Source organism: Sus scrofa, chromosome 13, assembly GCF_054392235.1.
Source record: "Sus scrofa isolate SSC_HxYL_T2T_F1_AM1 chromosome 13, Sscrofa_HxYL_maternal_Yorkshire_Landrace_v2.0, whole genome shotgun sequence".
NCBI lineage: Eukaryota > Metazoa > Chordata > Mammalia > Artiodactyla > Suidae > Sus > Sus scrofa.
The window spans coordinates 39,461,396-39,484,066 of record NC_139395.1 but is presented as its reverse complement, the minus strand read 5'-3'; the positions used below and the strand labels follow the sequence as shown (position 1 = coordinate 39,484,066).

The 22,671-nt window shown below is 44.9% G+C and overlaps 1 protein-coding gene and 1 pseudogene across 8 annotated transcripts in view; both read right to left on the bottom strand.

Moving 5' to 3' along the window:
• The window catches only part of LOC100623639 (zinc finger protein 621), a 64,987-nt gene extending 53,434 nt beyond the window's left edge, over positions 1 to 11,553 (bottom strand). For 2 of the 8 annotated variants that reach the window (XR_014822785.1, XM_084987858.1), the window contains exons 1-5: positions 11,449 to 11,553; positions 10,407 to 10,492; positions 7,670 to 7,796; positions 7,018 to 7,122; positions 4,527 to 5,233 (exon numbers count right to left, since the gene is read on the bottom strand). Coding sequence is in view for 7 of the 8 variants with exons in the window: in XM_084987858.1 (XP_084843984.1) it covers positions 4,527 to 5,233; positions 7,018 to 7,122; positions 7,670 to 7,796; positions 10,407 to 10,430 (963 nt within the window). In the remaining variant the exon portion in view is untranslated. Of the gene's footprint in view, positions 1 to 1,607; positions 5,234 to 7,017; positions 7,123 to 7,669; positions 7,797 to 10,406; positions 10,654 to 11,448 lie in introns of those variants that run through there. The other 6 variants (XM_021070404.2, XM_021070406.2, XM_021070405.2 and 3 more) reach the window with 6 other exon arrangements.
• A 9,148-nt stretch (positions 11,554 to 20,701) lies between these two features.
• Positions 20,702 to 22,663, bottom strand: LOC146397270 (uncharacterized; annotated as a pseudogene).
• Positions 22,664 to 22,671: the final 8 nt, after the last annotated feature.

Sequence of the window (22,671 nt, the reverse complement as noted above, 5' to 3'; positions counted from 1 at the left end):
GTTCCTCTCATGGCGCAGTGGTTAACAAGTCCGACTAGGAACCATGAGGTTTCGGGTTCGATCCCTGACCTCGCTCAGTGGGTTAAGGATCTGGCGTTGCTGTGAGTTGTGGTGTAGGTCTCAGACGCGGCTTGGATCCCGAGTTGCCATGGCTCTGGCGTAGGCCGGCGGCAACAGCTCCAGTTGGACCCCTAGCCTGGGAACCTCCATGTGCTGCAGGCATAGCCCTAGAAAAGACAAAAAGACAAAAAAAAAAAAAAAAAAAAAAAAAAAAGATTGTACAAATACTCTGCTCCTCAGAACAGAAGAGGTAGAATTGTGTCTTATTCTGGTATCCAGGCTGAGGGCACAGCTGCTCTCTGGACCTTAGTTATCCCAGCAAAGGGCAAAATCAATCAGTGTGGTGAGGACTGGAGATACTGGAGGTTTAAGAAGAGAGAAGGGGAGTTCCTATTGTGGCTCAGTGGGTTAAGAACCCAATAGTGTCCATGAAGATGCAGGTTCAATCCCTGGCCTCACTCAGTGGGTTAAGGATCCCGCATTATTGTAAGCTCTGGTGTAGGCCAGCAGCTGCAGCTCTGATTCATCCTCTACCCTGGAAAATTCCATATGCTGCAGGTATGGCCATAAAAAAATAAAAATAAAAAATAAAAAAGTAAAGGAGAGAGATAAAAGGTACAGAGCAGCAGTTTACAAAAGTGGGGCGTGAAGGGGGCCCAGTATGTCTGTCGGGAAGCATGACGGGCCTACTTGAAGTTACTGGTCTTAAACATAAAGGGAGATAATTCTGCAGGGCAGTGTGCTTTTTCCCCATGCTACTTTTGGTAGCATGGATGCAGGCATATAGGAGGCAAAGAGCTATGTTTAATCAGAGCTTGTGTTTTATCGAGTGAACACGACAAAGCAAGAGAATAAAGAATGAAGAAAAAAGAATGAAGCTCTCTGTGCACAGGGGGAGTTTCTGTGTTGAGCCATTTATGTGATGAAAAATCTAAGATGTCAGTCTCATTGGTCTCTTCTCTTGAATTGATCAGATCTCCCAAAGTTCTGATTTCCAGCCTAGAAAGTACATGAATCTAGTTGGGAGGTTCTGGGTAGAACCAGGGGTAGAAGGTAGAACATAACAGAGAAGGACCTAACATTCAATGTGGCTCCCCGACACCCCAAATTCTTGCTATACTGCTTCAGAGAAGAGTGGGAATCTAAGTGCTTCTTAAAGTCTTATAGCCCATTTTCCTGTTCTTCACCCTACCAGCATCCTCTATTTCCAGGGGTATCTGAATCCCCAATTCTTACGCCTTTCTGGGAATTCTGCCACACTGGAGGGCTGCTCAGCTTCCCTCAAATGTGGCTCAGGATCCACCTTCCTCAGTTCTGCTAAAAGTCACAACTCTCACCTGCTTTCAAGCTTCCAAAATGTTATCATCAGCTTATTTTCATTGTCCTTGCAAATTTATGCCTCTCAATTTTTAACGTCTTTATTACTGTTTTAGTGAAGTTCCAGGAATGTGTGTGTGCTAACATGTTCAACTGCTATTTTTACCAAACTCCAATGTATAACTTATTCTTGCAAAGTTTATGTGGGGTTTTTTCCTTTGGTCTTTTACTTTTGCTTAATTGTTTCGTTTCCCATCACCAACACCACACCCAACTTTCTGAATTGCAAGCCTTCCAAATTACTTTCTAAACAATGCATTCAAGAAGTTCCCGCTGTAATGCAATGGGATTGGCAGTGTCTCTGAAGCACCAGGACGCAGGTTTGATCCCTGGCCTGGCACAGTGGGTTAAAGGATCTGGCATTGCCACACTGTGGTATAAGTCAAAACTGCAGCTCAGACCTGACTCCTAGACTGAGAACTCCATAAATAAGAAAGAAAGAATGTATTCAACACTGAAAATATTGCGCTGGGTACTCCTTTTGCCACAACCCATAGACCTGCTATGACCTGCTCTTACTGCTGTTCAACCAGTTCTAAGCCATATGCAGCGTCCTTTAACTCAAGAGCTACTGTAAACTGTGTTTACTTTATATAAGAAAAAATTTTTCCTTATTCTTTCAGGCAACATGCAAATAAATAGCAAAAACAACAAAACGTAGCCAATGTCAATCCCCACGAACCTTCTGGCACTGGAGACCTCAAGAACTCTTCATAGGCCTCATCAGATCTCTTTGCCCCTTTCTTTTTTTCCCTATAGGCATTTTACTTTTCTTTCTTCTTCTAAACTGACACCACCCAAACTATTTTTACAGCTCTCTCTCCTAAAGACCACTGTAAAATAGGGCAAGCCCTGTATCAATGCTCACACCCAAACAGCCTCCAGGCATTTTCTGCTCAAGGCTCCTCTCTCCAAGTGTGGTCCACATTAAAGATCTAGGTAACACCATAGATCTCCAAAATCAGAATCTTTGCAAGTTAGGCCAGAAAATGACTCTGTTTACACTAGGTTATTCAGACACATGGTAAAGAACCACTCATTTAAAAGCTTTCTGTTAACTGCAATGGAGAAACATGTAGAAAGCAAAATCACCTTTAAGAAAATGTACGGCCCCTTCCATCAATGTTTAAGAATTTACTTTATATTAATGGTAATACAGGCACACCTCGGAGATTTTGTGGGTTCAATTCTAGGCCACCACAATAAAGCAAATATAGCAAGGGAGTGAGTCCCACAGATTTTTATGGTTTCCCAGTGCATATAAAAGTTCTATTTACACTATCATCTGTGTAATGGCATGATGTCTTAAAAAAAAGTATATGCCTTAAAAAAATACTTTATTGCTAAAAAACCCTAGCCATTGTCCAGCAATACAGTGTTGTTAAAAACCTTGAATTTGTAGAAACAAAACAAAACAAAACAAAAACACATCTGGGAAGCAAATAAAGTGAAGTGCAATGAAACAAGCTCTGTCTGTAATGCATAACTCAAGTTTTTTTTACAGGAATCACTTCACATAGCCCTTTGCATAGTTAAAAAGATCCTCACCTAAGGTCAAAAGCAAGGGCAATCCAAAATTTAACTTCACTAACCTATCAGGTAAGCTTAGTCGCTGACCCATCACACAACCTGCTTTATTCTTAAAAAAAAAAAAAAAAAAAAAAACAGTTTTGGAGGCTTATTCAAATATTGCCCAAATCTGTTGCTCTGTTTTCTTTAGTAATCTGCCAAATTCATATTTACAATTTATGCTATGTGGAGAAAATTAAATGCAGAAGCCAGTGTTTGCAGGCAGGAAATCAGAATGCCCACCAAGAAAAATTTACACAATGGATGGAACAAAGATAAATGCCCTGGTGTGTATTTACTTAGGAAACCAAAGTTAAAAGGAAACATCTAGATATCAAAAGCAAAATCAAAGATAAAGAAAAAAATTACTTTTTTTCCCTTTTTGGCTGTGCCAATGGCAATGTGGGAGTTCCTGGACCAGGGACTGAACCCTCACAACAGCAGCAGCAACTAGAGCCACAGCAATGACAACACTGGATCCTTAACCCACTAAGCCACCAGGGAACACCACAAACTTTATGTTTAAAAACATGACTGCTATCAATCATGTAAATCATATGCATGAGTGTTACCCCTTCATACATTTTTTTTAAACTGGTTATATCACATGATCTTTTGCAGAGACCTATGAGATCCTCACTGATCTGTGTCAAGGGCAACCCCACTTCAAGTGCATGACTAAACCACACCCTCACCCACTGAACCATCTGTATTCATTTCTAAAGGCTATATTGGAGCCTTTTTCCAATTCTCAATTCTGGCAGATCTTAAATGCCTCCTCCATTTCTCCCAGGCTGCTTCTCTCTAATCATAGGGGCCTAAGACAGGGACGTCCTCTCCCTCAAATGTCCCCAATTCACCTTGGCATGTCCTCTCCCTCAAATGCTAATTCACCACATCCTACCAGTACTTCAAATACCAGCATCCCCAGAATGCAGACATAGCCGTTACTGTTCAAGCCTGAAAGGAGCCAATATGAAGGTCGTATTTCCAATTTCTACTCAGAAGAAAACAGAATATATTACATAAACACAGTCTTCAAAAGATTTAGATTACAATGGAGTTTATGCTCAAACACTTGTTACACATGTATAGTGTACAAACCACAAATCAAACTCCAGTTTGATCTGCTGCATGTAATAGCCAGAGAAGTGCCAAGATAGAGCTCACGAGGGGTGAGGAGAAGGGGTGAGGACAACTGGGGATGGCCTCACAGTGGGAGGAAGACCCTGGAAGACTCGTACTATTTGGACAGGAGAAGAAGGTACTGTAGAGGCGGGCAGCAGCATGAATACGGGTCTGGAGGTAGGAATGAGGACGGCGTGTGGGAAGGCCAGCGAGGGCACAGCCATGGCTGGAGCAGAGCAGGGGCCCTGAAGAGGTATCGGAGCTAAATCTGCAGAGGGGCCCTGGGGACTCATCAGGGACAGCCCAAGAGCCTTGGAAGGCTTCTTCTCCATGGGGTGCAATTTCTGATGCTGAACAAAACTGCCATACCACTTGAAGGCTTTCCCACATACCTTACACTCATACGGCTTCTCTCCAGTGTGAACTCTCTGATGCTGAATGGAGGCGATCTTCTGGGTGAATGCCTTGCCACACTCCTTACACTGGTAGGGTTTCTCCCCAGTGTGAATTCTCTGGTGGACGATAAAAAGTGACCTACACCCAAAAGCTTTCCAACATTCCTTACACTTATAGAGTTTCTCCCCGGTGTGCAGCCTCTGATGCTGAAGATAGGCTGCGCTCCTACGAAAAGCCTTGCCACACTCCTTACACTCATAGGGTTTCTCCCCCGTGTGGATCCTCTGATGCTGAGTCAAGGCTGTGTTGGAACTCAGGCCTTTGCCACACTCCTTACACTCATAGGGCCCTTCGCCAATGTGATTTTTCTCATGTACGATACAGTCATAGCTGGACTTGAAAGCTTTGCCACATTCCTTACATTTGAAGGGCTTCTCCCCTGTGTGGCTCATCTGATGCCGAATGAGCTTTGAGTTATATCTGAAGATTTTCCCACATTCTTTACATTCATAGAACTTCATTCCACCTCGAAGTATCAGATTCGGATTCAGACTGAAAGTCTGCCACGCTGCCTTGCTTTTAATATCAAAGGGCTGAGACACATTTCTGAGAAGCCCTCCCACTGGCATTCTGTGCGACCCTGGTTCTTCAGAGGTTTCCTGCTTTACAGCTGGCTCTTCTGCCTTGGTCCAGGACTCACCACCTGACCAAAGAAACCACAAGTGTTCCTCATAACTGAACTGGAAGGGAAATAGGAGCCAGTGGTTCATTCTCTCTTATATATGACTTCTTTTTAAATATACCCATGAGATGACCACAAGCATTCAGAAGGAAGGATGAGAGAGAAAAAGAAAACAGTAATATACAAATAGAGAAGTGATGACCCTGAAAACAGACCAGGAAGTGCCTCCTAAAAGGAAGGATAAGGGAATGAACCAAGGCAGATGAAGCGCACGGAATGAGAACATCAAGAGGGGGAGGAGGAGTTCCCACTGGGGTGAAGCCAGTTAAGGATCCAGCATTGTCTCTGTGGCAGCTCGGATTCGATCCCAGGCCTGGGAACCTCCATATGCAGCAGGTGTGGAGGAAGAAGGAGGAGGAGAAGGAGAAGAAGAGAGAGGAGAAGGAGAAGGAGGAGAAGAAGAAAAAGAAGAATGAGGGGGGAGGAGAGGGGGAGGAAGAGGAGAAAAGAATGGGGAGGAAAGGAGGCAGGAAGGGGAGAGAAAAGAAGAGATCAGCAAGACATGAAACAGTTTTTAAAAGAAAGAGAGGGAGACCCTGACGGAGGGAAAACACATCAGTGAATAAGAGGGAGCACATGAGCAACCTGGAAACACAAACCAGAGAGACGACAGATCCCAATGCCCCACCTGGAAGCCAGGAAACCATCCCAAATTCTGAATTCTAAATAACAGACTAATAATTATACTTTTAAATATCCCACATAATATTCTGTGATAAAAGATTATTTCTTTCAGAAAGTCAGCTGAAACACAAGTTAATCAGAGAAGTGCAGGCCACTGTGGTATTACTGCTAAAGGAACCACTATTTACAAAGTCACAATATGGGTGAGAAGTGAGGCCTGGAAACTTTCTTCCAAAAGGAAAGAAAATCAAGTAATCTAAAGTTCCCAGGACTCTAAGCAGTCAGTCTCAGGGAAATTCTAGGGTGGGCAGGTGTGTGTTGGGTGTGGTATGGGGGAATATTCATGCCCTTTCGTCTATAGCCCCACATAAGACAAATACAATGTAATTATCAAGATGATGGCATCAGGAACTTTTAAATACTAAAAAATGATTTAAAAACTAAAAGTAAAAAACAAAATCATAGCTATGGCACAAATAAACCAGTGTGACCCACAGAATCATGTTTTCCTTGAAGTATGGCTGAACCCCTAATTTCTGCCATATAAAGTGGCATAAAATTGAGTATGTCCCCTGGTAAGTGAGAACAGAGGTGGTTTTGGAAGTACTGGGTCACAGCTTTGCTGGGAGAGAATGGCCACGTGGATGTGGGAATGCATGCAGCCACACACCTCTAGCGATCAGTCCTTCTGGGCTCCAGCTGGAACTCAGTACAGGTCACAGAATGTACTGAACACTACTTTATAAACTGCAGGGAGCTTTGTCCTCTGCTGCAGAAGAAACATTTCCAGCAAACCAGGAAGGCAGTAATTCCCGTCATGGCTCAGCGGAAATGAATCTGACGAGGATCCATGAGGATGCAGGTTTGATCCCCGGCCTCACTCAGTGGGTTAAGGATCTGACATTGCTGTGAGCTATGGTATAGGTTGAAGTTGAGGCTCAGATCCCAAGTTGCTGTGGCTGTGGTGTATGCCATAGGCTATAGTTCCGATTCAACCCCTAGCCTGGGAACCTCCACATGCTGAGGGTGCGGCCCTAAAAAACATGACACAAAAAAAAAAAAAAAAAAAAACCTCACAGGAAGGCAAAACCAGAAACCACCAGGTCCTTTTACTCACTCACCTGGACAGATGCCTCTCAAAACCTCTGCTTCCCAGGGATCTGGGCCCCATGGCGCTTCCCCTCTCTCCAGCTGGGAGATCAGAACAGGTTTGGGGAATGGAAATGCTACTCCAGCAAGAAAAAGAGATAGACAAGTTGAGGCGAGACATCCAGAGCCAGTCCCGAGAACTCTCAGCACACCTCACAGTGGGCTAGCTGGGGAAGGGAGAAGTAGACTGCCCAGGGGATCAATGAGCCACCCAGGGGTTCTAAGGAAGGAGTCTAAACTGCATTCCAAAGTAAGGCCAGAGAGACGGTGATTCTTCTCAGGAAGAAACTGTAAGCTCGCCCTGAGAAGAAAGGAAAAGCTGTGTGCACTGATATCCTGGGAGATTCTTTCACAAGGGAGGGGGCCCACATCCCACAAGAGTGGATGGATGCAGGCACAGAGGACTCCCGGGGAGTCCTTTCCCTCACAGCCCAGACCATACTCCTCCCTGGGATGTAACTATAAGTCCAATTTCAAAGGCAAAGGGAACGACAGATTTGCCCACCCAGCATCTCCAGAGGGTAGTGAGTGGAGAACTCCCATCTAGAGCCATCAAACCTAAGGACTATGAGAAGCCTGAAGACGTCATCAAACTAGCACAGAGGGCACCAAGAGAGACCTTACCCAGGGAAGCCACACTTGCATAATTCTCCAGCATCACCTCCCTGTACAGGGCCTTCTGCACAGGGGCCAGGCTGGCCCATTGGTTTTGGGTGAAGTACACAGCCACATCCTCAAAGGTCACTGGCTCCTGAAACAAGAGGTTCCCACTCAAGCTCTGAGTCGGGGCCAGAGTGGGCCAGTTTGAGCTTCAAGGAAGAGATGGACCTGCCAGGGTCTATGACCTTGAGCCCCGTGGAAGGTCTGCTCTATGGACAAGAGCACCCATCATCCCAGTCAGGGGCCAGCCCTCAACCAGTGGCCCCACCTTCAAGTGCAGAACACCTATGGTTTTCCAGCTGCTCAGCTCTGGGGCTTTAAACTGTCATCCCAATCTCACAGCCTGGCATCTGGGCCCTCCTGCCTGGTAACTGCATCAGCTCCTATGTTCCTGTCTCCACACAGCATCCCTCTAGCATCTGCTGCCCTCGTGTACTCCATAACCTGTCACCTTATTCTCTATACACTAAACACTGCAGGCAGCTACCACTCTGTCTCCACTAGCCAAGTATATGCACATGGCCACACTGGTTTCCTCCCCGAGCTTCTCCTTGGTCTTCCCCAACATCTTCCACGATCAGTGGGGGAGAGGAGTCACTCCTTAGAAAAAGTCCCACTATTTTATAAATTTCTTTTTATACCTTCTTACCTTATCAGAAAGCTACCTATCCTGAAGGAAACCTACTGCTTGCCCATTCTGGCCTCTTCCCTGAACCACCTGTCTTCAAAGAAGGCTGTCCATGCACTGTCTCCAGGCACAGACACATCCCATCTTAAGCTCTGTCCCACCTGCTAAGGTGTGCCCCTCTCTGTCTCCCCTGGGGCCACCTCTATCTTCCCAAGAGTGAAAGGAACTCATATTTGTGGATTAGCCCCTAAGGGACCAGGCCCTTAGCTGGGTACTTTTAAATCTTTTATCTCATTGGAGTTCCCATATGGTGCAGTCGGTTAAGGATCCGGCATGGCTGCAGCTGTGGCATAGCAAGATCTTGTATCTCGTTTACTATTTACAACGTATACATGAAGTCGGAATTATTTACTCCCATTTTTCAAAGGATCAAACTAAGGTTCAGAAAAAATCTTTACTTTGCCCAAGATCACACAGCCAGGAAGTGACAGAGCTGGGACTTCGACTCTCTGTCAAACAGAAAACCTGGGCTGTTCCCACATAGCAAGCTGCCTTCAACATGGGGCTCGTGAACTTCTCTAAACACGTGGCTAACCCCTGAACCTCATCATAACGTGGTGTTGCCCCATCTTTGGAGAACATCTTTTCAAACCCCTCTAATTCCCCAAATCACTGGTCAATCCATCTTTACCATGCTCCTTCCAGGCCCCTCCCCCAATCTAGACTGAAGGATCAGCTATTTTGAAAATGCACACAGGAGTTCCCGTCGTGGCGCAGTGGTTAACGAATCCGACTAGGAACCATGAGGTTGCGGGTTCGGTCCCTGCCCTTGCTCAGTGGGTTAACGATCCGGCGTTGCCGTGAGCTGTGGTGTAGGTTGCAGACACGGCTCGGATCCCGCGTTGCTGTGGCTCTGGCGTAGGCTACAGCTCCGATTCAACCCGTAGCCTGGGAACCTCCATATGCCGCAGGAGCGGCCCAAGAAATAGCAGCAACAACAACAACAACAAAAAAGACAAAAGACAAAAAAAAAAAAAAAAGAAAATGCACACACCATCCTAGGAACCAGAGCCTCTGCACCTTCCATGAGACACAGAGCAATTTCCTTTTTTTTTTCTTTTTTTTTTTTTTTTTTTTTTTTTTTTGTCTTGTCTTTTTATGGCACATGGAAGTTCCCAGGCTAGGGGTCCAATCAGAGCTGTAGCTGCCGGCCTATACCACAGCCACAGCAATGTGGGGTCCAAGCTGCATCTGTGACCTACACCACAGCTCACAGCAACAATGGATCCCCAATCCAATAATCGAGGCCAGGGATTGAACCTGCATTCTCATGGATAACAGTTGGGCTCCTTACCGCTGAGCCACAACAGGAACTCCCAACAGTAATTTCTAATGGCATCCAGTAGCTAACTTCTTTGCTTCCACAGACAGCACAGTGCAGACCACAGAGACTGGGTTCTCAGCCTGGAAGGGGTTCATGACTTCTGCGCATTCTCATCTTGATGACCTCATAGATGATTCCCTCTCCTAGCAGAGTCTCAGGACCCTATGCAGTCAGCCTTGTTCTTTTCAGGCACCAAAAATGAAAACACCTACTCACAGGGGCTCAGCTAAGCCCTTAAGTGCCCCACTCTCTCCCGGCAGCCCCTAGAGAAGCCTGTGGACTGGAGTCAGCACAGCGGTTGGGGAGAAGGGAATGTTCTCACAACTGCTCCTGGAGGAAGCAGGGAAGAAACATACCCCAAGGATAAAATCGGGCAACCCAAAAAGCCTCCGGCTACTCTACTGGCAATACACTCAATCCCTTTAAACAATGACACTTAGGGAACTCAGTTCAACAGGAGAGAGAGAAAGAAAAAGGAAAAATTTACAAACTTCCCAAAGGGAGGGCTGACCCTTAAACTGTTGTCTGATGAGGTCCAAAAGGCCTTCCAATTAGTCTGAGCCAAAAATCCAACTACCAGGGAAACCATAGCCTGGTCAAGTTAGGCCTTTGTGGTCCTTTCCTGACTACCTGATAGCTCATGTGATTTTTTTTTTTTTTTTTAAAGACTAAAAGGAAGCTCAGCTCACCTGAGGCCAAGTGGTTTGGAGCATGGCTGATGTCCCCTGGCTCCGTGCACTGTCTTCTGGGTTTGGAAAAGCAAGAACCTTAAAAGCTAAGAGAAGAAGAGCCATGAGTACAATAGTCCCTGTCCTGCATCATCCACAACAGCCTACAGATGTCCCAGTCTCCCCATTTCTGGCACTGGCAAGACTCTTATCAGCCTCCCTCTGGCTGATCGCCCCAATCTCCTCATTAATTGCTCTGCCTGGTCCTCAAAACAATCCACCCCCTGCCTACTCTGCCCAAAAGCCTTGCTGAGCCCATTCACACACCGAGCAAACTGAGCAATTCGAGACAAATCCTGCCCTTATAATGCTGGGTCTGAACAAACCTAAAAACCTACAAAGCGCTTATAGGGACCATCACATTGACCCGAAAAAGATGCCTTTGGAGAGGAGAGATGGGGGTGGCTGGATTCGGATTAAGACTAGAATACTCAGGGAGTTCCCTCTGCGGCACAGCAGAAAGGATCCGACTAGTAACCATGAAGTTGCGGGTTCCATCCCTGGCCTCGCTCAGTGGGTTAAGGATCCGGTGTTGCTGTGAACTGTGGTGTAGGGTGCAGAGGCGGCTTGAATCTTGCTTGCTGTGACTGTGGTGTAGGCCAGCAGCTGCAGTTCGGATTCGACCCCTAGCCTGGGAACCTCCATATGCCGCGGCTGCTGCCCTAAAAACAAACAAAAAAGACTGGAATACTCCGTGTTTCCGTGGGTGATGGGGACAAGAGACCCACGGGGATCTCCACCCAAGCAAGGAAGCAGGAAATCTCAAACATCGGAAACGTCAGTACTGGGTGCGAAAGGCTGTTGAGCCAAGTTCTATAGGACAAAAAAGAGAATCACGCCTCGGTGGGCAAGGAGGCAGGGCCAGGGCTCTAGGAGGCCCTGCAGCCCCACGGAGGCTTCTGCGAGGCCCAGACGCCCGAGCTCCGATTCAGAGAGAGGCGAGTTCTGGGGCTGGGTGCTGACAAGCCGCCAGGGGAAGCCAAGAAGCCGGCGCCGGGCGGACCTGGTACGTAGAATTCGCCGGAACCTACACTCCACTCCGAACCCCGAAAAGGGGGTCCCTAAAAGCCATCACGGAAGCTAGCTCGGCTGCTCGGCGCCGCTCTACGCCGCCTGGAGGTTGGCCTTCTCGGTGATTCGCGCGGCGTGGCACCACGTGACCCGATGAGGCGGAGTTTCAAGCGGGCCCTTGCCCGTGACGTCACTGCCGGGCGCCACACCGCCGTGTGAGCCACGGAACTCTCATCCCCTGTGCTCCAACATCTGAGCCGGCTTTGGACAGGGTAGGGCGCCGTACTGATGCCGCTTCGCTCTACTCGGACCTCGGCGTCGGTGGAGCCCCTGATAACGGACTGCCGCATCAGCTGTCGGCTGCGTTTACTCTGTGGATCACCTGGAGCCTGGGCTGTGGAGGCGTGGGGAGAGTGGCCACTGTTGTGTAATTTCTTAGAGGCCCACACTAGGAGTATTACTTGGGTGCTAGGCTGAGAAGCCCTTAGGAAAAACATGGTTTCCACCTACCTCCGCCCTCCCCCCTTTTTTTTTTCTTTTTTACTGACGCACCTGTGACATAGGGAAGTTCCTGGGCCAGGAGTAAAATTGGAGCTGCAGCTGCAGGCCTATGCCACAGCAACACCAGATCCCAGCCACAACTGCGACCAACACCGCAGCTTGCAACAACGGGGAACTCCTCCACCTATGTTTTTAAAGCCCTCTCCCTTCCTAGGACCTTTTAGGGTAGATTCACTTAAAAACCAAAATAATGGTGACTAAGGCTGCCAGGGGCCTATATATACATGTCCTTTTTCCCCCTCTCTTTTTTGGCCGCCTTGCAGCTCCTGGGCTAGGGATCAGGTCAGAGCTGTAGTTGCGACCTCTGCTGCTGCAGTGACGCTGGATCCTTAACTCACTGTGCCAGGCTGGGAACCAAAGCTGAGTCCCAGTGCCCCAGAGATGCCGTTGATACCATTGAGCCACAGCAGGAACTCCAAGACATATACTACATTAAATGATTTTGTCCTGAATTGGCTTTAGCAGGACATCCTAAATGTCCCGTGTTTAACTTTTTCCAATAAATTACAAAATTGCTGTAATTTAAAGCTATCCTTCCACCTAGTGACAGGCACTTAAATAGCTTAAATTTCAACACTGGCTGAGAAAAAAATTATACCTCCACAAAGATCTGGATAATCCTTTACAGCCTCTCCTGAAGATTTGGCTGAGGGGAAGAAAAAAAAGGTGGGGAGGCTAAGAAAACATTAAAAGCACTGTTTTTCCAGTTTCAAGAAAAGGAAAGACTGTTCTTTGACCAAAGTCCCAAGTCACAAGCCAGTAACTGTCCTTAAGAACAAGTAACTGCCATTAATTTGGGTCGACACACATGCTCTGAAAATCGGCCAGTAAGTAAGTCTCATTTTGGTCCCTGCAACTATTCTTCTGGTAGCTATCAAAATCAATGGCAGCCTGATTCTGCTGTGGTGCAGTGGGTTAAGGATCTGGCATTGTCACTGTAGGGGCTCGGGTCACAGCTATGGTGAGGATTTGATCCCTGGCCCAGGAGCTTCCACAGTGTGTGACAGGTTGGCAGCTAAAAAGAAAAAAAAAAAAATCAGTGGCAATCCCAAGCCTCAGAATATGAGCCAATCAGTGACAAACACCTTGAAAGTCAGTCAGTGAATAATAGTCCTATCCATTGGACAATAGCCAGTTAGCAAGTGCCTCACTACAGTGATCAATGCTTCTGAAAGTCAATGGTTAACAGTAGCCTTACCCAGTGACCACTTCTTGCCAATGTGCTTTCAGATGTGAGCAGACCTTTCCTTTGACAACTCTCATAGGTCTACTGAACACTTCTAGATAGATGGTTCTACTCACCAAGCACTATAGAGCTAAAAAGAGAAACTTGCCTCCTGCTGCTAGAAGACAGAATGACCCTGGATATCTGGATACATGATTCTATCCCAGGAATTTGTTACTCCTTTCACAGAAATTAGACATAGTTAACTGACCAACTACAGCATAAGGAAGTCCTATCATAAAGAGTATGTTAGGGGGAGTTCCTGTCGTGGCTCAGCAGAAACGAATCTGACTACTATCCACGAGGATGCAAGTTCAATCCCTGGCCTCGATCAGTGGGTTAAAGATCCGGCGTTGCCATGAACTGTGGTGTAGGTCACAGACACAGCTCAGATCTGGCGTTGCTGTGGCTGTGGTATAGGCCGGCAGCTACAGCTCTGATTGGACCCCTAGACTGGGAACTTCCATATGCCACAGCTGTGGCCCTAAAAAAAAGTATGTTAGGTACCTACAACACTAGACACTATATTAGATACATTACAAATCACCCCAAAACTTTGTGGCTGAAAACAAGATGCATTGATTGTTTCTCAAAGTCTCTGTGGATTAGAAAATTCAAGAGTGGCTTGGCTGGATGGTACTGGCTTGAGATCTTTCATGAGGCTACAATCAAATATCACTTGGGGCAGCATGGCATCATGCATCAGAAGCTCAACTGAAGCTGTATGATGTGTCTCCCAAAGAGCTCACTTACGTGGCTGACAAGTTGGTACTGGTTATGGTGTGAAACCTCAATCCCTTCCCACATGGGTATCTGCACAGAGCTGTTTCCTCACCACATGGTAACAGGCTACCAGTAAAGCTAAGTAATCCAAGAGGCCAAGGCTAGCTGCAATGTCACTTATGACCTAGCTTTGGAAGTCATGCCCCATCATTGTCTCAATATACCATTATCACAGGCCAGTAATGATTCAATATTGGACAAGAGGTACAAGGACATGAATGCTGGGATGAGAATTACTGGACCATTGTAGAAGCTGCCTATCACAGGAATAGTTCATTTTATAAAACTGATGGTATTATTATTATTATTATTATTATTATTATTATTATTATTGCTTTTGTCTTTTTAGGGCTGCACCCACGACATATGGAGGTTCCCAGGCTAAGGGTCGAATTAGAGCTATAGCCACCAGCCTATACCACAGCCACAGCAATGCCAGATCCAAGCCTCATCTGAGACCTACAACACAGCTCATGCAATGCTAAATCCTTAACCCAATGAGCAAGGCCAGGGATCTAACCTTCGTCCTCATGGACACTAGTCAGATTTGTTTCCACTGAGCCACTTTAGGAACTCTGCTGATGGTATTTTTATCATAAAGTTCATGCAACACAATTGTTTTAAATAGAAGAATTAAATTTCCAGGGAAAATAGCATGATAAGTACTTACATTTGCATACTGCCCCTTCTCTAAACCTAACAAAAGAACATCTACCATGAATCTAGAGAGATAGGCACACAGATATGTGCATATACACACATATACACCACAAACTCTATGAAACAGTATATCAGCCAATTATTACAATTAGGGACTAACCTGAAGGGAAACAAAGTTGGACATGCAATTCCTCTGGTATTACAGTGCAGTAAGAAGAAATCAGGGATCTCTGGTAGGCCCAAATAAAACCCCCCAATTGGAAGGATGACTGGACATATAGGCAGCTGGAGAAGAAAACTGGGAGCATGCTATATGGGGCCCATTCGTTCCCAGAAAAGTCTCAGCAGAGGGACGGAGTGCAAGCATTGCTGATCTAGAAGAAGCCAGATGGCAATGTGAACCACAAGATGTGAGAAACTTCAGCCTTTGCAGCTATAAGAGTCTGTTCAAGTTTCAGGAAAATTAAAGTCTAGAGCTAGATATCTCACACCTGGACAATGCCAGAAATATGCTCTCCTTAAAAACACCCCATCTCCAGCCACTAGCCAGTATAATAAGACAAGAAAAAGAAAGTACATCCCGAATTGGAAAGGAAGAAGTAAAATTGTTATTTGTGGACATGATTCTCAAGGCCAGAAAATCCTATGCAATCTATAAACTGTTACTAGAATTAGTGAGTGCAAGGTTACAGTATATAATGTCAAAACACAAAAATCAATTCTATTTCTATATACCAAGAATAACATTGGAAATTTACTATTTATAATAGCATCAAAATGTATGAAATAGACATAATCTGATAAAAGGTATGAAAGACCTATACAGTAAAAATTACAAAACACTGGGAGTTCTCCTGTGGTGCAGTGGGTTAAGGATCTGGCACTGTCACTGCAGCGGCTTGTGTTGCTGATGTGACGTGGGTTTGATCCCTGAAACTTTCATGTGCCGTGGGCACAGAAAAAGAAAAAAAATTACAAAACACTGCTGAGAGAAATTAATAAAAAAAATTTTAAATGAAGAAATTTACCATGTTCATGAGTCAAGACTATATAGTTAAGATGTAAGTTATACCAAAATTGATCTACAGATGCAATACAATCTCAATTAAAATCTAAGGATGTATTTTGTAGAAACTGACTAATTTATTCTAAAATTCATATGGAAGAGCTCCTATTGTGGCTCAGTGGGTTAAGGATCCAGCACTGCTGCAAGCTGCAGTGTAGGTCTCAGACATGGCTGGGATCTAGTGTTGCTGTGGCTGTGGCATAGGCATCAGCTGCAGCTCCGATTCAACCCCTGGCCCAGAAACTTCTATATGTCACAGGTGCAGCTGTAAAAAGAAAAAAATAAAAATAAATAAAATTCATGTGGAAATGCAAAGGACCTGGAATGGTCAAAACAACTTTGGCAAAAAACAAAGTAGGACTAATGCTATATGACTTCAACACTTAGAAAAACTACAGTAATGAATGCATTGTATTAATGGCATCAAGATAGACAAATAGATCAATGAAACTGAATCTAGAACTAGACTGACATATATATGGGAAATGGTGCCACAATAGATTACCAATTTAAAAAGAAAGGGGAGTTCCCATTGTGGCTCAGCAGTAATGAACCTATTATCCATGAGGATGCGGGTTTGATTCCTGGCCCTGCTCAGTGGATTAAGGATCCGCTGTTGCCATGAGCTGTGGAGTGGGTCACAGATGAGACTTGGATCTGGTGTTGCTATGGCTGTGGCGTAGGACTGCAGCTACAGCTCTGACTCAACCCCTAGCCTTGGAACTTCCATAAAAAGACAAAAAAAAAAAGAAGAAGAAGAAAAGGAGAGAGGAGGGAGAGGAAGGAACTTGGATCCATACCTCAGACTCGATACAAAGTTTAACTCAAGATAGATGATAGAACTAAAGGTAAAGTCTAAAACTATAAAACTTCTAGAAGGAAAAAGTCTTTGTAAACTCAGTTAAGGCAAAGAATTCTTAAATATGAGACTAAAAGTACAGTCCAAAAAAGAAAAAGCTGATAAATTAGACTTCATCCATATTAAAATCTTCTGCTCTTCAAAAGATTATTATTATTATTATTATTATTATTATTTTGTCTTTTTGTCTTTCTAGGGCCGCACTCAGGGCATATGGAGGTTCCCAGGCTAGGGGTCTAATCAGAGCTGTAGATGCCGGCCTACACCACAGTCACAGCAATGTAGGATCTGAGCCACATCTTCAACCTACACCACAGCTCATGGCAACGCCAGATCAATAACCCACTGAGCAAGGCCAGGGATCGAACTGCAACCTCATGGTTCCTAGTCGGATTCACTTCCACTATGCCACTATGGGAACTCCCAAAAGATATTATTAAGAGAATGAAAAGACAAAACCACAGGCTTGGAGAAAATGTTTGCAAATCACACATATGAAAAAGGACTTGTATGTATAATATATAAAGACCTCTCAAAGGACAATAAAAAGAAAACCCGATAAAAACATAGGCAGAAAGTTATAAACAAAAACTTTAACCAAAGACGTAATGGAGGGCAAGTTAAGCACATGCAAATGTCATTAGAAAAAGCAAATTAAAATCTTCATGAGACAGCATTACACATTTACTATAAATAGCTAAAATTAAAAACGCTAACAATACTAAATGTAGGCAAAGACATATTAGAAATGGAACTCTCACACAGTGCTGGTAGGAATTTAAAGCGGCACAACTTCTTTGTAGAACAGTTTGAAAATACTTAAAAAGTTAAATATACAAGTACTTTATGACTCAGCCATTCCACTCTGGTATTTACCTAAGAGAAATAAAAGCATACTTCCTTATAAAAACCTGAACACAAATGTTCACAGCAGCTTTATTTATAAAAGCCCCAAATTGGAAATAACTCAAATGTCCATCAGGAGGTGAATGGATAAACAAACAGTGATAAATCCATAGACTATCACTCAGCAATAGAAAGGAATAAAACCGGTGAAATGTGCAACATGGGTGAATCTCAGTGTAATTATGCTGAGTAAGACACCAGACAAAAAAGAAGAATACATACAGGGTGATCACATTTGTACACAATCCTAGAAAAGGAAAGTTAATCCAAAGTGACTGATGGTGGATCAGGAGTTCCCAGTGTGGCTCAGTGGTAATGAGCCCAACTAGTATCCATGAGGATGAAGGTTTGACCCATGGCCTCCCTCAGTGTGTTAAGGATCCAGCGTTGCTGTGAGCTATGGTATAGGTCGAAGACGCAGCTCAGATCCTCTGTTGCTGTGGCTGTGTTGTAGGCCGGCAGCTGTAGCTCTGATTTGACCCCTAGCCTGGGAACTTCCAAGTGCCATGGGTGTGGCCCTAAAAAGACCAAAAAAAAAAAAAAAAAAAAGGCAATCCGACAGATCAGTGGATGCCTGGGGAGAGCCAGGAGGGAGGGATGACCAAGGGACATAAGCAAAGTTTGGGGGTTTATGGCTATGTTCATTATCTGGATTGTGGTGATTATTTCACTGGTATATACATGATAAGTCAAAACTCACCAATGACATTTTGATGATAAATAACCCTTTTGTTTATTATGCTCAGTCTCTGTTCTAAGCATTTCTATAGGTATTAATGCAATTAATCCTCAGCACAAACCTATGAGGTAGATGGTTATCCTGATTTTACAGACAAGGAAATTAGTGGAAAGTTTTCATAATTTAATCAAGATCACATGCCTGGGTTCATACCAAAGTTGGCCTGGCTCCAAAAGATTAACTGCTACTCTCTGCTTCCTGAAATGGGCAAAGTCAAGCTGTCTGCCCAAGTGGATGTCAAAACAGAACGCATTTACTTCTCTCATATCCACAGGTAACAGAAAATAATGGCAGCTTCTTCCACAATCATAAAAAATAACTAGGTGAAATTGCAAGGAAATGTTGACTCATACAAGGCCACTTGGAACATTAGTGAGATGGACAAATTTAAGACAAATAGGGCGTTACATCTGACTCAAAGGGAACATTTCTCCAAAGGCACAGACTATAATCAAGTAGCAAAAAGTCACTGTAGGGTCAGAAGTAGTGAGGGTGGGCACCTCACCAGAGGTAGATCTCCGAGGGTCTGCACCCTATTAGGAATGTGCTTCAAGATGCAGATGGCTCCACATGGAGAGGGCCCCTCTGTTTTGTGTTTAGGAGACTTCCAATATTCAGATTGTAATAGAGGGTCCACATAGCTTGCGTTTTTCTTCCTGGTATACCCCTTGTTTTGTCTTTTTTTGGGGGGGTACACCTACGGTATATGGAGGTTCCCAGGTTAGGGCTCTAATCAGAGCTGTAGCTGCCAGCCTACACCAAAGCCACAGCAATGCCAGATCCAAGCCGCATCTTTGACCTATACCACTGGATCCTTAGGGCAGAGGGAGGCCAGGGATCAAACCCGAAACCTCATAGTTCCTAGTCAGATTCATTTCCACTGCGCCATCACGGGAACCCCTACCCCTTGTTTTGGATTGTACGTCTGAGAAAGGATGCAGAGGCGATAAAGTTTCAAGATCTACAAGGCCTGAAATACCTTTATTCTATACTCGCACCTGAAAGTATAAAATTCTGGTAGAACTCTTTATCCCTTAGAATGCTGAAGGCATACACCACTGTCCTCTAACTTTCAAGGCTACTGCTGAAAAATCCAAAACCATTGTAATCCTGATATTCTTTCTCTCTCAAGAAACATTTTAGCACCTTCTCTTTAATCCTGGTGTTTTGATCATTCACAGTGATGTTATTTAGATATAGGTTCCCTCCATCTTGCTGGGCACTTGATGTCTTTCTTTCTTTCTTTCTTTCTCTCTCTCTCTTTCTTTCTTTTTTTTTTTTTTTTTTTTTTTTTTTTTTGCTAAAGCCACACTTACACCATATGGAAGTTCCCTGGCTTAGGGGTTGAATCGGAGCTACAGCTGCCAGCCTACACCACAGCCACAGCAACACAGAATTTGAGCCATGTTGCAACCTACACCACAGCTCACAGCAATGCTGGATCCTTAACCCACTGATCGAGGCCAGGGATTGAACCCATGTCCTCATGGAGCCTAGTCGGGTTCATTGCCGCTGAGCCATGATGGGAACTCTGGTGTATCCTTTCAATCTGGAAACTTTTCTTTGATGTTTGTAAGTTTGGGAGGTTGTTTTCTGTCTTTGCTAATGGTAAAGAGAGTTCGTGTTGGGGAAAACAAGGACTCAGAGAACTTGAGGAAGGTTTCATTGTAGAAGTTGAGAGTCTGAATTAACCATCTTAGTGGCCAGACAGAGAAGTAGGCATTGCAGTTATGTAGAGCCACAGGAGAAGCAGCAAACAGTTAAGAATTAGTACCGGAGTTCCCATCGTGGCGCAGTGGTTAACGAATCCGACTAGGAACCATGAGGTCGCGGGTTCGGTCCCTGCGCTTGCTCAGTGGGTTAACGATCCGGCGTTGCCGTGAGCTGTGGTGTAGGTTGCAGACGCGGCTTGGATCCCGTGTTGCTGTAGCTCTGGCGTAGGCCGGCAGCTACAGCTCTGATTCGACTCCTAGCCTGGGAACCTCCATATGCCGTGGGAGCGGCCCAAGAAATAGCAAAAAGACAAAAAAAACAAAAAAACAAAACAACAAAACAAAACAAAAAAAGAATTAGTACAGTTCGGGAGTTTCCGTTGTGGCACAGTGGTAACGAATCTGACTAGGAACCATGAGGTTTCAGGTTCGGTCCCTGGCCTTGCTCAGTGGGTTAAGGATCTGGCGTTGCCGTGAGCTGTGGTGTGGGTCGCAGACACAGCTCGGATCCCGCGTTGCTGTGGCTCTGGTGTAGGCCGGTGGCTACAGCTCCAATTAGACCCCTAGCCTGGGAACCTCCATATGCTGCGGGAAGCGGCCCTAGAAAAGGCAAAAAGACTAAATAAATAAATAAATAAATAAATAAAAGAATTAGCACAGTTCAGGAAAGACAGTGATGACACTGATCAAAAGCATGAAAAGAGGGGGTACCACGAGCTTATCTGTGGAGAGGGCTACTCTTGGACAGATGTCTTCTACATGTGGGGTTTCTGATGCAGAATGAATCTTCCATACCTGCTAAATGTGTTCCTGCACATCTCACACTCATGGTTTTTTGTCAGTGTGGAGATGCTTGTGCTGAACCAGGGTATTTTCTGACTGAAGGCCTTTGCACACTCCTTATATTCAAAAGGCTTCTCCCCAGTGTGGATTCACTGATGCTGAGTCAAAGTTGTGTTGGAGCTTAATTGTTTCCCACATTTGTTACACCCATAGGGTTTCTCCCAGATGAACAATGAAACTTGAGCTACAACTGAAAGTTTTCCAACATTCATTGCATTCATGGGGTTTCTCCTGGGTGTGGAACCTCTGGTGCTGGAGGAAGATGGAGCTGCTTTTGAAGGCCTTACCAAACTCCTGACACTCGAAGAGCTTTTCTTCAGTGTGGGTTCTCTCATGATGAATCAAACCTGCATCTGAACTCAGACCTCTCCCACATTCTTTGTATTTAAATGTTTGTTTTTTTTCCACTGTGATTTATCTGATGCTGGATAGGTAAGGAGTTATATCTGAAGATTTTCCTGCATTTGCATTCGAAACATCTCTGATGTCAGTGGAAGTCTGCCATTTGAATGAAGTACCTGTCATATTTTCCACATTCATAAGATATTTGAGCATTAGGAATTGTCTGATTCATAGTGAGTTGTATGCTAACACTAATGTTTTTTCCCAATTGCTCACATTTCTCCCCACCCTCAAAAGCACAGACCTCCTGATGCCCAGTTGACATCTCTCCTTTGACTCTGTCCTCTTAACTGTCCAGTGGCTATGCTGCCGCTCTAGGCAGCTCCCAAAGTCAAGGTGCTGGGGAACATTCCCTAAGGTCAGTGCGTATAGCGCTGCTTCTTTGGAAATGTGTTCTTTTGGAGTTGATTCTTCCTTGATAGTTCTGGTCTCCCCCTTCACTCCACCCCTCCCCCCACAGATATCATGAAAAGAAAATACAAGTGTCAGCCCCTAATACCACAAAAAAGAAAATAATTGTACTCAGGAATCAAGTGGTTTTGATTTGCCTTGAGTACATAGCTATTTTCCAATATGTGCACCAACTGGCTACCAAAGACTACCACGCAGCAGAGCCCCACAAGTGGAAGACTTGATGGGAGACGGGCCTGTGAGGCCAGGAGCATTCCTGTAAGAAGCATCAAGACAGGAAACAGTAGAGACTACTTACTAGGGTAGAAAGACCTACAGCTTTCTCCCAAGTGAATGGGATGGATCAGGGCAGACATAAAGAAGTGACAGATGGAGTTCTTCTGTGGTGCCTCGGGTTAAAGATCTGGTGTGGTCGCTGCTGTGGCTCATGTTGCTGTGGCTCATGTTGCTGCTGTGGCACACATGTGATCACTGGCTCCAGGAAATTCCATGTGCCTCAGGTGTAGCCAAAAAAAAAAAAATTATCCATGCCATTATCTTTGACAGAGAGCTGACCTCTGTCATCAAGTTGACTCTAGTAAAGCAGCAGGTTCCTATGCTGCAGCTGAGGGGACCACAAAGGGCAAACACCAGGGTACCTGGAAGGAAAGGGGGCAGCGTGCAGGCATGCCTTTAAAATAAAAGAACACTAGACATGAGGAGAACCCTTCCAGGAATGGACATCCAGCCCTGAGCCAATCAGGTAATGATTCTCCTCCTCTTTCCTAAAACTATACAGAATTTGTATATAGTTTAACATGATAATGGGAATGCGAACTCCTACACTAACTAAAAAGGGAAACCAGAAGGCTATCTTCCCTTCACTGTTGAGCCCATTTGCAGGCTGATATAATTATCAGCAATGGGCCAGGGTTTACAAGCAAACGTTTATAACCAAACTGTTTAGAAAATACTTCTTACTCAGATAACCTGGTCATATCCAGCAAAGCACACAAGGCTGAGGTGGGGATGAAGAAGTGATGTGCGTTATTAATGGTCATTCTTTGTA